The following is a 13,584-nucleotide window of genomic DNA, read 5'->3' as shown; positions in this document are numbered from 1 at the left end:
TTGACTCTGCCTCATGACTCCTCCTCATGACTCCTTCTCATGACTCCTCCTCATGACTCCGTCTCATGACTCCTCCTCATGACTCCCCCTCATGACTCCGCCTCATGACTCCGCCTCTTGACTCTGCCTCATGACTCCGCCTCATGACTCCCCCTCATGACTCCCCCTCTTGACTCCGCTTCATGACTCCCCCTCATGACTCCCCCTCATGACTCCGCCTCATGACTCCCCCTCATGACTCCGTCTCATGACACCGCCTCTTGACTCCGCCTCATGACTCCTCCTCATGACTCCTCCTCATGACTCCGCCTCATGACTCCTCCTCATGACTCCTCCTCATGACTCCGTCTCATGACCCCGCCTCATGACTCCTCCTCATGACTCCTCCTCATGACCCCTCCTCATGACTCTGCCTCATGACCCCGCCTCATGACTCCGCCTCATGACTCCTCCTCATGACTCCTCCTCATGACTCCTCCTCATGACCCTGCCTCATGACCCCGCCTCATGACTCCTCCTCATGACCCCGCCTCATGACCCCGCCTCATGACCCCGCCTCATGACTCCGCCTCATGACCCCGCCTCATGACCCCTCCTCATGACCCAGCCTCATGACCCCGCCTCATGACTCCTCCTCATGACCCCGCCTCATGACCCCGCCTCATGACCCGCCTCATGACTCCCCCTCATGACTCCGCCTCATGACTCCCCCTCATGACTCCGCCTCATGACTCCCCCTCATGACCCCGCCTCATGACCCCGCCTTATGACTCCGCCTCATGACCCCGCCTCATGACCCCGCCTCATGACTCCGCCTCATGACCCGGCCTCATGACTCCGCCTCATGACTCCTCCTCATGACTCCTCCTCATGACTCCGTCTCATGACCCCGCCTCATGACTCCTCCTCATGACTCCTCCTCATGACCCCTCCTCATGACTCTGCCTCATGACCCCGCCTCATGACTCCGCCTCATGACTCCTCCTCATGACTCCGCCTCATGACTCCGCCTCATGACTCCTCCTCATGACTCCTCCTCATGACTCCTCCTCATGACTCCGCCTCTTGACTCTGCCTCATGACTCCTCCTCATGACTCCTTCTCATGACTCCTCCTCATGACTCCGTCTCATGACTCCTCCTCATGACTCCCCCTCATGACTCCGCCTCATGACTCCGCCTCTTGACTCTGCCTCATGACTCCGCCTCATGACTCCCCCTCATGACTCCCCCTCTTGACTCCGCTTCATGACTCCCCCTCATGACTCCCCCTCATGACTCCGCCTCATGACTCCCCCTCATGACTCCGTCTCATGACACCGCCTCTTGACTCCGCCTCATGACTCCTCCTCATGACTCCTCCTCATGACTCCGTCTCATGACCCCGCCTCATGACTCCTCCTCATGACTCCTCCTCATGACCCCTCCTCATGACTCTGCCTCATGACCCCGCCTCATGACTCCGCCTCATGACTCCTCCTCATGACTCCTCCTCATGACTCCTCCTCATGACCCTGCCTCATGACCCCGCCTCATGACTCCTCCTCATGACCCCGCCTCATGACCCCGCCTCATGACTCCGCCTCATGACCCCGCCTCATGACCCCTCCTCATGACCCAGCCTCATGACCCCGCCTCATGACTCCTCCTCATGACCCCGCCTCATGACCCCGCCTCATGACCCGCCTCATGACCCCGCCTCATGACTCCGCCTCATGACCCCGCCTCATGACCCCGCCTTATGACTCCGCCTCATGACCCCGCCTCATGACTCCGCCTCATGACCCCGCCTCATGACCCCGCCTCATGACTTCGCCTCATGACCCCGCCTCATGACCCCGCCTTATGACTCCGCCTCATGACCCCGCCTCATGACCCCGCCTCATGACTCCGCCTCATGACCCGGCCTCATGACTCCGCCTCATGACCCCGCCTCATGACTCCGCCTCTTGACCCCGCCTCATGACTCCGCCTCATGACTCGGCCTCATGACTCCTCCTCATGACTCCTCCTCATGACTCCTCCTCATGACTCCTCCTCATGACTCCGTCTCATGACCCCGCCTCATGACCCCGCCTCATGACTCCTCCTCATGACTCCTCCTCATGACCCCTCCTCATGACTCTGCCTCATGACCCCGCCTCATGACTCCGCCTCATGACTCCTCCTCATGACTCCGCCTCATGACTCCTCCTCATGACTCCTCCTCATGACTCCGCCTCATGACTCCTCCTCATGACTCCTCCTCATGACTCCGCCTCTTGACTCTGCCTCATGACTCCTCCTCATGACTCCTCCTCATGACTCCTCCTCATGACTCCTCCTCATGACTCCGTCTCATGACTCCTCCTCATGACTCCCCCTCATGACTCCGCCTCATGACTCTGCCTCATGACTCCTCCTCATGACCCCTCCTCATGACCCCGCCTCATGACTCCGCCTCATGACTCCCCCTCATGACTCCCCCTCATGACTCCGCCTCATGACTCCCCCTCATGACTCCCCCTCATGACTCCGCCTCATGACTCCCCCTCATGACTCCGCCTCAAGACTCCCCCTTATGACTCTGCCTCATGACTCCCCCTCATGACTCCGCCTCATGACTCCCCCTCATGACTCCGCCTCATGACTCCCCCTCATGACCCCGCCTCATGACCCCGCCTTATGACTCCGCCTCATGACCCCGCCTCATGACCCCGCCTCATGACTCCGCCTCATGACCCGGCCTCATGACTCCGCCTCATGACTCCTCCTCATGACTCCTCCTCATGACTCCGTCTCATGACCCCGCCTCATGACTCCTCCTCATGACTCCTCCTCATGACCCCTCCTCATGACTCTGCCTCATGACCCCGCCTCATGACTCCGCCTCATGACTCCTCCTCATGACTCCGCCTCATGACTCCGCCTCATGACTCCTCCTCATGACTCCGCCTCATGACTCCTCCTCATGACTCCTCCTCATGACTCCGCCTCTTGACTCTGCCTCATGACTCCTCCTCATGACTCCTTCTCATGACTCCTCCTCATGACTCCGTCTCATGACTCCTCCTCATGACTCCCCCTCATGACTCCGCCTCATGACTCCGCCTCTTGACTCTGCCTCATGACTCCGCCTCATGACTCCCCCTCATGACTCCCCCTCTTGACTCCGCTTCATGACTCCCCCTCATGACTCCCCCTCATGACTCCGCCTCATGACTCCTCCTCATGACTCCTCCTCATGACTCCGCCTCATGACTCCTCCTCATGACTCCTCCTCATGACTCCGCCTCATGACTCCTCCTCATGACTCCTCCTCATGACTCCGCCTCATGACTCCGCCTCATGACTCCGTCTCATGACTCCTCCTCATGACTCCCCCTCATGACTCCGCCTCATGACTCCGCCTCTTGACTCCGCTTCATGACTCCCCCTCATGACTCCCCCTCATGACTCCGCCTCATGACTCCCCCTCATGACTCCGTCTCATGACACCGCCTCTTGACTCCGCCTCATGACTCCTCCTCATGACTCCTCCTCATGACTCCGCCTCATGACTCCTCCTCATGACTCCGCCTCATGACCCCGCCACATGACTCCGCCTCATGACTCCCCCTCATGACTCCCCCTCATGACTCCGCCTCATGACTCCCCCTCATGACTCCGCCTCATGACTCCGCCTCATGACTCCCCCTCATGACTCCGCCTCATGACTCCCCCTCATGACTCCCCCTCATGACTCCGCCTCATGACACCGCCTCATGACTCCCCCTCATGACTCCGCCTCATGACTCCCCCTCATGACTCCGCCTCATGACTCCCCCTCATGACTCCCCCTCATGACTCCGCCTCATGACTCCCCCTCATGACTCCGCCTCATGACTCCCCCTCATGACTCCGCCTCATGACTCCCCCTCATGACTCCCCCTCATGACTCCGGCTCATGACTCCCTCTCATGACTCCGCCTCATGACTCCGCCTCATGACTCCCCCTCATGACTCCCCCTCATGACTCCGGCTCATGACTCCGCCTCATGACTCCCCCTCATGACTCCCCCTCATGACTCCGCCTCATGACTCCGCCTCATGACTCCCCCTCATGACTCCGCCTCATGACTCCCCCTCATGACTCCCCCTCATGACTCCGGCTCATGACTCCGCCTCATGACTCCCCCTCATGACTCCCCCTCATGACTCCCCCTCATGACTCCCCCTCATGACTCCGCCTCATGACTCCGCCACATGACTCCGCCTCATGACTCTGCCTCAGAGTCAAGCAGGGGCAGGGCTCTTCATTCGTAATGAGAATACACTGCACTACTGTTATTAATGTGAGTCATTTTGAAAAGTCGTTTCTGTTGCAGGATTATGTTTTCTTTTGAAATGCTCTGAGGTGTTTCCGTCTGGTTTTAGTAGATATATTTTCTTACAGTCTCAAGTTAAAGCCTCATCCAGGAAGTAACATATGCAGCGCTGAAATTGGACCAGGATTATCAGTCCTGAGGCAGCGGTTTGATTGAGCCACAAATGTTTTGGGTGAAGAAAATAAATCAAACACACTTTTTGCAGTCTTTTATTTCTCACATATTTCTCCTTCATAAACAAATTATACTTTATTAAACAGTCAAATGTAACTTCTCATAGATCTGATGGAACTTTTCATGTGGAGGGGCCACCATCTGCTCATCTCCATGGAGATGTAATGGCTTTGGCTGTAACACTGTAGTATTGCAATGCACCAGGCCACGTGACAGGTGAAGCGACCCTGCACATGATGCACCAGGCCACGTGACAGGTGAAGCGACCCTGCACATGATGCACCAGGCCACGTGACAGGTGAAGCGACCCTGCACATGATGCACCAGGCCACGTGACAGGTAAAGCGACCCTGCACATGATGCACCAGGCCACGTGACAGGTGAAGCGACCCTGCACATGATGCAGAGGATTTATTCAAAACAAATAAACACAAATTGTGATGTTTATATTTCCTTATCTTGTTTGGAAATGTATCTCATTTGCATAAATAAAGAGTACTTCAAGCTTAATCACAAGTTCTGTTTCAGTTTATGAATGTTTGATCATCATCTGGTTTGTTTGCTATATGCTCGAAACAAACTAATAAATAAACAAATATTGACAAGTAATATTTAAAATAAATAAATAAATAAATAAATAAATATATATATATATATATATATATATATATATATATATATATATATATATATATATATATATATATATATATATATATATATATATATATATATATATATGTATATATATATATATATATGTATATATATATATATATATGTATATATATATATATATATATATATATATATATGTATATATATATATATATAATTTATTTTTTTTTTTTTTTTTTTGCCCTTAGGCCAGACCTGGGCATTTGTGGCATTTGTAGTTTCTATTTTTGAACTGTCTGTAACATCTGTCTGCACTTGTATCCTTAATAAAGAAGACATGAAATGAATTAAATAATAGATTCAATAGCCTATATTTGACAGAAAAGTGATATACATATATATATTTGTTTACACCAATAATATCGGGCCGGCCCTCCGCTACTTGCCTTGATTCGAATATGGCCTCGGAGGAAAATAATTGCCCACCCCTGCTCTGACCAGATAAAGCTCTGGGGGCCCCCTGCAGTCTTACCCCCTTGGGGCCCCGCCCCCCCTGTTGGGAAACACTGCTGTGGAACATTCCTCATGTTACATAGTCAAAGTTACTAGTGCAGTTTTAAACTCCATTGCTTTCTCACGTTTCATAATTCATTCTCCAACTCTATTCTATTGTTATTAAAGGGACTGTATCATTTTCACACCAATTCAAAATATTGAATTGACACAATTTTAATGATCAAGTCTAAGACTAACTGTCCATTAAAGCCCAGAGAATACATCTACTAATCCTTTATTCAACATTTGTATGATGAGATGAAGCCTCAATCCTCTGGTAAACAGGCTTCCACAGTCTTCAGAGATTACCCAGCATGCATTTAGTGGTCTTGTTTGCCTCATTTCCAACTCTTAACCATAATAATAACTAACTCACATTAACTGGTATCTTCAAACCCACCAAACGCACACATGCCTGGATTACTTTTCATGCCGTAACTTTTCAGGTGGAGGGTCTGCCCCCTGCTCGTCTCCGTGGAGACTGTTTGGTTGTTTATTTGGATCCCCATTAGCAATTCGCTAGCATGCATTTTGGTCACACGTCCTTGACCGTCCACGACCTTCATAAAGCTTTTAACTGTCCCATTCTACTCCAAACCACTTATATTTTCTGCTGTTTTCTCCGGCGTGAGTTTACGGCCCAATCGGTGCACTAGTCCCGCCCTCTCTGCTGTCTGATTGGCCGGTAAACATCTGCTTCGGCTTGGAGCTTATTTTAAAGCTTTATACTGTGCTCCACGTTTGCAAAGGGCCCAGTGTATTTTAGTTGTCTTCATCTCGAGCTTACCAACCAATAAGTGCCTTAGTCCCACCTCCTTCGCCTTCTTATTGGCTTGTAAACATTAGTCTTTAAAAACAACACGCACACGGGCAAAGAGATTACCCAGCATGCATTTTTCCTACTCTTCCTCATCTCTCATTTAGAATCTTCGACTGTTTCAACCCAATTACAAAAAATCAGAGCCCTGTGTTTGTCCCGTCGTCGTCGCCATCACGTTTTGTCCGGCCCAATAGGTGCGCTCGTTCCCGCCCCTTCCGCCGTCTGATTGGCCGGCAGAGGTGGGGGGCTCCAGTCCGGTTGGTAGAAGTGGATGTCAAACGTCCGTGCCCACTTGGCGAAGACTCGTTTCTCGGTGATGAAGCGGTGATGGCTGCCACGGCGACCGCGCTCGTGGGAGATGTACATGGCGCATTCGTCCGGACCGCGCGGCTCGTAGTAGTGGTACGGCACGGACTGGTGCTCCGGCTCCCTGCGGCAGCGAGAGACCAGGAAAGATGTGTTAATGAACAGTGTGACATGATACAGCTGACAGGGCCACAACTGACTGCAATTTTATTAATTTAATTAATTATTTATTTATTTTATTTATTTTCTTTATTTTCTTTATTTTCTTTATTTTATTTATTTTATTTATTTTATTTATTTTATTTATTTTATTTATTTTATTTATTTTATTTATTTTATTTATTTTATTTATTTTATTTATTTTATTTATTTTGTTTATTTTATTTTATTTACAACACTCTTTCCTTATCAAAAACGTGCCTTGAGCTGCAATTAACTTCATTCGCGCTTGTTTAATTAATCCTGTTAACGAGTTCCTTTGGTTCTGAGCCTCATAAAAACACTCGATCTCAGTGGGTTCTTTCCCGGCAAAATGAAGGTTAATAAATAAATAAACATCTGCAAGAATAATGTGTGGTTTTCAATCAATAGGCATTTTTAAAAGTTCAACGATGATTTATGAGATGCCAAAGCAAAGAGACTCAAGGGCACGTTCAACGGTCAATAAAAACACAAACAAAGCGAAATGTGTGTCCGTCTGCCCGTCGTCTGCCCGTCTGTCGCTGGCAAACGCTTTCAAATCCATTCTCGATCAAACAAACTGACTCTTCTGTTTGACGATAAGAAGATTTCTGAACATGTTGAAATCTAATATTGATTTTACTGCCGACAATTTAACGTTATTCAAGGTCCAAACGAAACGAGGCGAAACAAGGCTTTAGTGCAACGTGTAGTCGTGTCCTTTGCCCACACGTCGTCCACACGTCGCCCACATGTCACCCACACCTCACCCACACCTCACCCACACGTCGGCCACACGTCGCCCACACGTCGCCCACACCTCACCCACACGTCGCCCACACGTCGCCCACACGTCGCCCACACGTCGCCCACACGTCGCCCACACGTCACCCACACCTCACCCACACCTCACCCACACGTCGCCCACACGTCGCCCACACGTCGCCCACAGCTCACCCACACGTCGCCCACACGTCGCCCACACCTCACCCACACCTCACCCACACGTCGCCCACACCTCACCCACACCTCACCCACACGTCGCCCACACATGTCACCCACACCTAACCCACACGTCGCCCACACGTCACCCACACGTCGCCCACACCTCACCCACACCTCACCCACACCTCACCCACACCTCACCCACACCTCACCCACACGTCGCCCACACATGTCACCCACACCTCACCCACACCTCACCCACACGTCACCCACACGTCGCCCACACGTCGCCCACACATGTCACCCACACGTCGCCTACACGTCACCCACACCTTGTGTAAACATGGCGAGTGAGTGAGCGTTGGTGGGAGGAGCCGAGGGAGCAGAATTGCAGTTCTGTCGGTCCGTCCCGGGGCAGCTGTGGCTAAGTTTGAAGTGAATGGTTGTGGTGAAAGGCCCTTCATCACAAACCGGTTGTATTTACAGTATATTTACCTCAGACTGAAGCTTTCACTTTGTGTTGCCAGATCCTAATTTGTGATAAACCCAAAAGAGCAACAACGACGTGATCGATAAAAGGCGGTTGTGATTGTCCGTTTTAGGGTTAGGGTTAGCCTAACCCTAACCCAAGTTCCACTCTGGAAACTACTCCAAGTCCATTTGTACTTTTTGCTTCTTTCATCACATTAAAATCCAAGCTCCTCAAAAACAAGAAAAGCACAAGACGAAAGAACGATTGCGCTCGTGCTTAATATTATCGCGCGGAGCCATTTTTCATGTGAAGGAGAAAAGAGTCTGTGTTTATTCATCATCCGGAGCGGCATTTGCAATCACGCTTTTTAATAACGTGAAAATGCCACGCCGGGTCAAAATGAAAAGCGTTTTCGTCGGCGCTGAAACAAAGAGGACTTTCGCGGACGTGGCTCGAAGTTTTGGCGAACGCGGCGGCAAAGAGCGCTGAGCGACGCGTTAATGCGTTTGACGTGTTATTCGGGAACAGGCGCGTTTGTCAAAGGGCGTTCGAGTCTGAGTGTTCTTTTTCCACTTCCTGCTTGTTTTCAGAGTACATGCGACTGCAGAGAGACGTCTGAAATGTCACAGCAAGAAAATGCAAAGAACGGCGCCAGATATATTCAGATTTATCCGTTTCAAATACAAAGTCCTTATTCAGTCCAATAGTACGCGTCGTACAAACATACATGTCCGCCGCTTTTGACCCTTGACCCTTTAAAAACACCAAATAATGTGCAGAGTCTTGCCTGAACAGCCGGTGCCCTCTACGTTCAGTTCAAATGCAGAAGAAGCTGGAGTCGGAACATTGAAAAGGCCGGTCATTTGTGTCTCGTGTCGTCTCCTCTCGAATGTCGCGAAACATTCAGGACAAAACGTATCACTTCATTTAGCTCCCGTGTGCAAAGTTTAGCGCGCAGTTTCTCAATCCTCCGTGTTTTTCTTTTATCCTTTAAAAAGTGAAAAGTGTAGTTGGAGATGTTAATCGTCAACTGAGGTTCAGGAGCTGGACCACGCATCCGCTCTTTAACCACACCTCTAAGAGTCTCTACCCAGCCAACTATCATCCATGCATCATCCATCCATCATCCATCCATCATCCATCCATCATCCATCCATCATCCATCATCGGACCATCATTGAACCATCATCTATCCATCCATCATCCATCATCCATCATCCATCCATCATCCATCCATCATCCATCCATCATCCATCCATCATCCATCCATCATCCATCCATCATCCATCATCCATCCATCATCCATCCATCATCCATCATCGGACCATCATTGAACCATCATCTATCCATCCATCATCCATCCATCATCCATCCATCATCCATCATCCATCATCGGACCATCATTGAACCATCATCTATCCATCCATCATCCATCATCCATCATCCATCCATCATCCATCATCCATCCATCCATCCATCATCCATCCATCATCCATCATCCATCCATCATCCATCCATCATCCATCATCGGACCATCATTGAACCATCATCTATCCATCCATCATCCATCATCCATCCATCATCCATCCATCATCCATCCATCATCCATCCATCCATCCATCCATCCATCCATCATCCATCATCCATCCATCATCCATCCATCATCCATCATCGGACCATCATTGAACCATCATCTATCCATCCATCATCCATCATCCATCCATCATCCATCCATCATCCATCATCGGACCATCATTGAACCATCATCTATCCATCCATCATCCATCATCCATCATCCATCATCCATCCATCATCCATCCATCATCGGACCATCATTGAACCATCATCTATCCAGCCATCATCCATCATCCATCATCCATCCATCATCCATCATCCATCCATCATCCATCATCGGACCATCATTGAACCATCATCTATCCATCCATCATCCATCATCCATCCATCATCCATCCATCCATCATCCATCCATCCATCCATCCATCATCCATCCATCATCCATCATCCATCATCCATCCATCATCCATCATCGGACCATCATTGAACCATCATCTATCCATCCATCATCCATCATCCATCATCCATCCATCATCCATCCATCATCCATCCATCCATCCATCATCCATCATCCATCCATCATCCATCCATCATCCATCATCGGACCATCATTGAACCATCATCTATCCATCATCCATCTATACATCATCCATCCATCCATCATCTATACATCATCCATCCATCCATCATCTATACATCATCCATTCATCATCGAACCATCATCCATCCATCCATCCATCCATCCATCATCCATCCATCCATCATCCATCCATCATCAATATTATCAACAAACGTTCTTTCATATTCCGTTGTTGTGGCGTGGTCCTTGCTTGTGAACCGCCATGTTTGGACCATGTGTGTGTGTGGTTCATTCGCCTGTCGATCACGGCCTTTTGTGAACGGTCGTCAGCGCGCATGGTCATCGTGGCTGATCGGGCAGCTGTGCGTCTGCGTTTGCTTTTTCAGTTCTGTTCTCAACTGTTTATACGATGTCTGTTGTTTAGTGCGGAAGCGTAAATATGTTCTATACTGACTAACTTTTATACTGACTATTTATGACGACTTAGAAATACTGTAATACTGTTTTTATCCTTATAGTATTGAACATTTGAGCGCTCGAGCCTCCCTCGCAGGACGATAAAGAATTACTCGGGCGCGAATCAATCAAAGCTAACGCTAATGACGCTAACGACGGGGGGGGGGGAAACATCACAACGTCGGCGTATCGGGGTCGATGTTTGATAATTGGCAGTGAATGTGATTTCGTCGCTTCCTCTGATCACGACGCACAGACATCTGCTTCGGCTACGGACAAACAAAGACGCTCTTTTCATTACGGCTCAGGTTGGATTTGTGCCCGGCGCCAAAAATAAAACATAAATCCTGTGAAAGCGAGAGACGGAGAGACGGCTTCACGGTTTGTTCTTTTCATCTCCGCGTCTGATCGGATTCGTCCGATAAAAGCGATGGCAGCTGAATCACGCTCGCTGTATTAAAGTTGCTAATGAGGCGCGGCGGTCCAAACGTCCTCTGAGACTTTCTACATTTGCACCGTTTGACTTTTCGCAGAGAGTAAACAGCCGAGACGCCCACGGCAAACAACATGAATGGCGGTAGGTTAAAGTGATGGCGTCGTGTGCGTTTATGATTGTCTTCTTAAACGTCGTAATTAAGAATATTCACTTATGACTAAACGGTAAGTGCTATTTTATTCTATGTCACATTAACAGTATTTCCCTAAGTCCTATTTGACTATACGTCACACTTTTTTCATTGTTTTGGCGACTTATACTCCAGAGCGACTTGTTATTTTCACACTGACAACCTCAAGATGGCGCTCTAGGCTCTAAGCCAGGCATGTCCAAACTACGGCCCGGGGCCAAATGCGGCCCTTAGACCAATTTTTGTTGGCCCTCTGGCTTCCTGCTAAGTTGTCCCATACAACAAATAAAAGTACTTTTACTGTAAAATTGGAAAAGTTCAAGTATTTTGATGTTATACCAACCTAATAATAATGTTCCAAGTCTTATGAAAGGTGTGGAGGCTCATCAAAACTATGTCAAATGTAAAACTTCAAATGAATCACTTTTCAAATTGACATTGTCAGGTTGTTTGTGGCCCTTTGCTCCATATAAGTTTCAAAATGCGGCCCTCAGTGAAAAAAGTTTGGACACCCCTGCTCTAAGCGATGCAGAAGAGGAATCTGCACGAGATGAAATGTCTGTTCTTGGAAATTATCAAATACATTTCCCCCCAAAAATGCGACTTATACTCCAGTGCGACTTATACTCTGGTGCGACTTATACTCTGGTGCGACTTATACTCTGGTGCGACTTATACTCCGGAGCGACTTATACTCCGGTGCGAGTTATTCTCCGGTGCGACTTATACTCCGGTGCGAGTTATACTCTGGTGCGACTTATTCTCCGGTGCGAGTTATAGTCCGGAAGATACGGTAATTTCGATACAATTCTTTAAAACTTAATCATGACAGTAAGGAAAAGGCTCAGTGTTCAATGTCTGTTTTATATTTAAAAAAACACACTTTTTAAAAAACATTTCTAATATTTTCTGTAATATTTCCACTTTGTCTTATACAAGTTCTGATGTAGATTCGCAACATTTTAAAGTCTGTTCAGGAAAGCTCAGAGTTTTTGTTTGTGTGATTTATTTTGTACTATTATTTACTTTTGTACTCGTTTTAGTATCTATTAGTATCTTAGTACTGAGTTTTTGACAGCTCTAAATGGAAATAAGATCATTTGAAAACAGAATAAAAGGAGAAATCAAAAAGGAAAAAGTAGCTCAAATAAAATAGAATAAAACGTTCCTCCTGCATACATGTCCTGCTCTAGATCCGACCCGTCTTTTTCTCTGTAGCCTAAAGTACACTCCAAGTATCCATCAGTCCTCTCCATCGCTGGAGCTCTACAGCCGACGTACGTGGCCTTAAAGTCTGATATAATGAGTGTTTGGACAGAAATTCCGCATATACTAAACACGTACTAAACACGTACTAAACACGTACCAAACATCTACTAAACATGTACTAAACATGTACTAAACATGTACCAAACATGTACTAAACATGTACTAAACATGTACCAAACATGTACCAAACATGTACTAAACATGTACCAAACATGTACCAAACATGTACCAAACATGTACCAAACATGTACCAAACATGTACCAAACATGTACTAAACATGTACTAAACATGTACCAAACATGTACCAAACATGTACCAAACATGTACTAAACATGTACTAAACATGTACCAAACATGTACCAAACATGTACCAAACATGTACTAAACATGTACTAAACATGTACCAAACATGTACCAAACATGTACCAAACATGTACCAAACATGTACCAAACATGTACTAAACATGTACTAAACATGTACCAAACATGTACCAAACATGTACTAAACATGTACTAAACATGTACCAAACATGTACCAAACATGTACCAAACATGTACCAAACATGTACTAAACATGTACTAAACATGTACTAAACACTAAACATGTACTAAACATGTACTAAACATGTATTAACATGTACTAAACATGTACTAAACACTAA

General features: G+C 47.8%; 1 protein-coding gene across 1 annotated transcript in view; it reads right to left on the bottom strand.

Annotated features, from left to right (window-relative positions):
* Positions 1-6,058: 6,058 nt before the first annotated feature.
* st6galnac5a (ST6 (alpha-N-acetyl-neuraminyl-2,3-beta-galactosyl-1,3)-N-acetylgalactosaminide alpha-2,6-sialyltransferase 5a) overlaps positions 6,059-13,584 on the bottom strand; it is a 97,438-nt gene continuing 89,912 nt past the window's right edge. The window contains exon 5 of the mRNA XM_072440665.1: positions 6,059-6,942. Within this exon, the coding sequence (XP_072296766.1) occupies positions 6,684-6,942 (259 nt within the window). The 3' untranslated portion in view covers positions 6,059-6,683. The remainder of the gene's footprint in view (positions 6,943-13,584) is intronic.

The sequence above is a fragment of the Eucyclogobius newberryi genome, unplaced genomic scaffold (genome assembly GCF_026437365.1).
Source record: "Eucyclogobius newberryi isolate DKJ021-1_F unplaced genomic scaffold, fEucNew1.0.hap1 SCAF_12, whole genome shotgun sequence".
NCBI lineage: Eukaryota > Metazoa > Chordata > Actinopteri > Gobiiformes > Gobiidae > Eucyclogobius > Eucyclogobius newberryi.
Note: the sequence above shows the minus strand (reverse complement) of the source record. Positions and strands in the feature narration are given on the sequence as shown.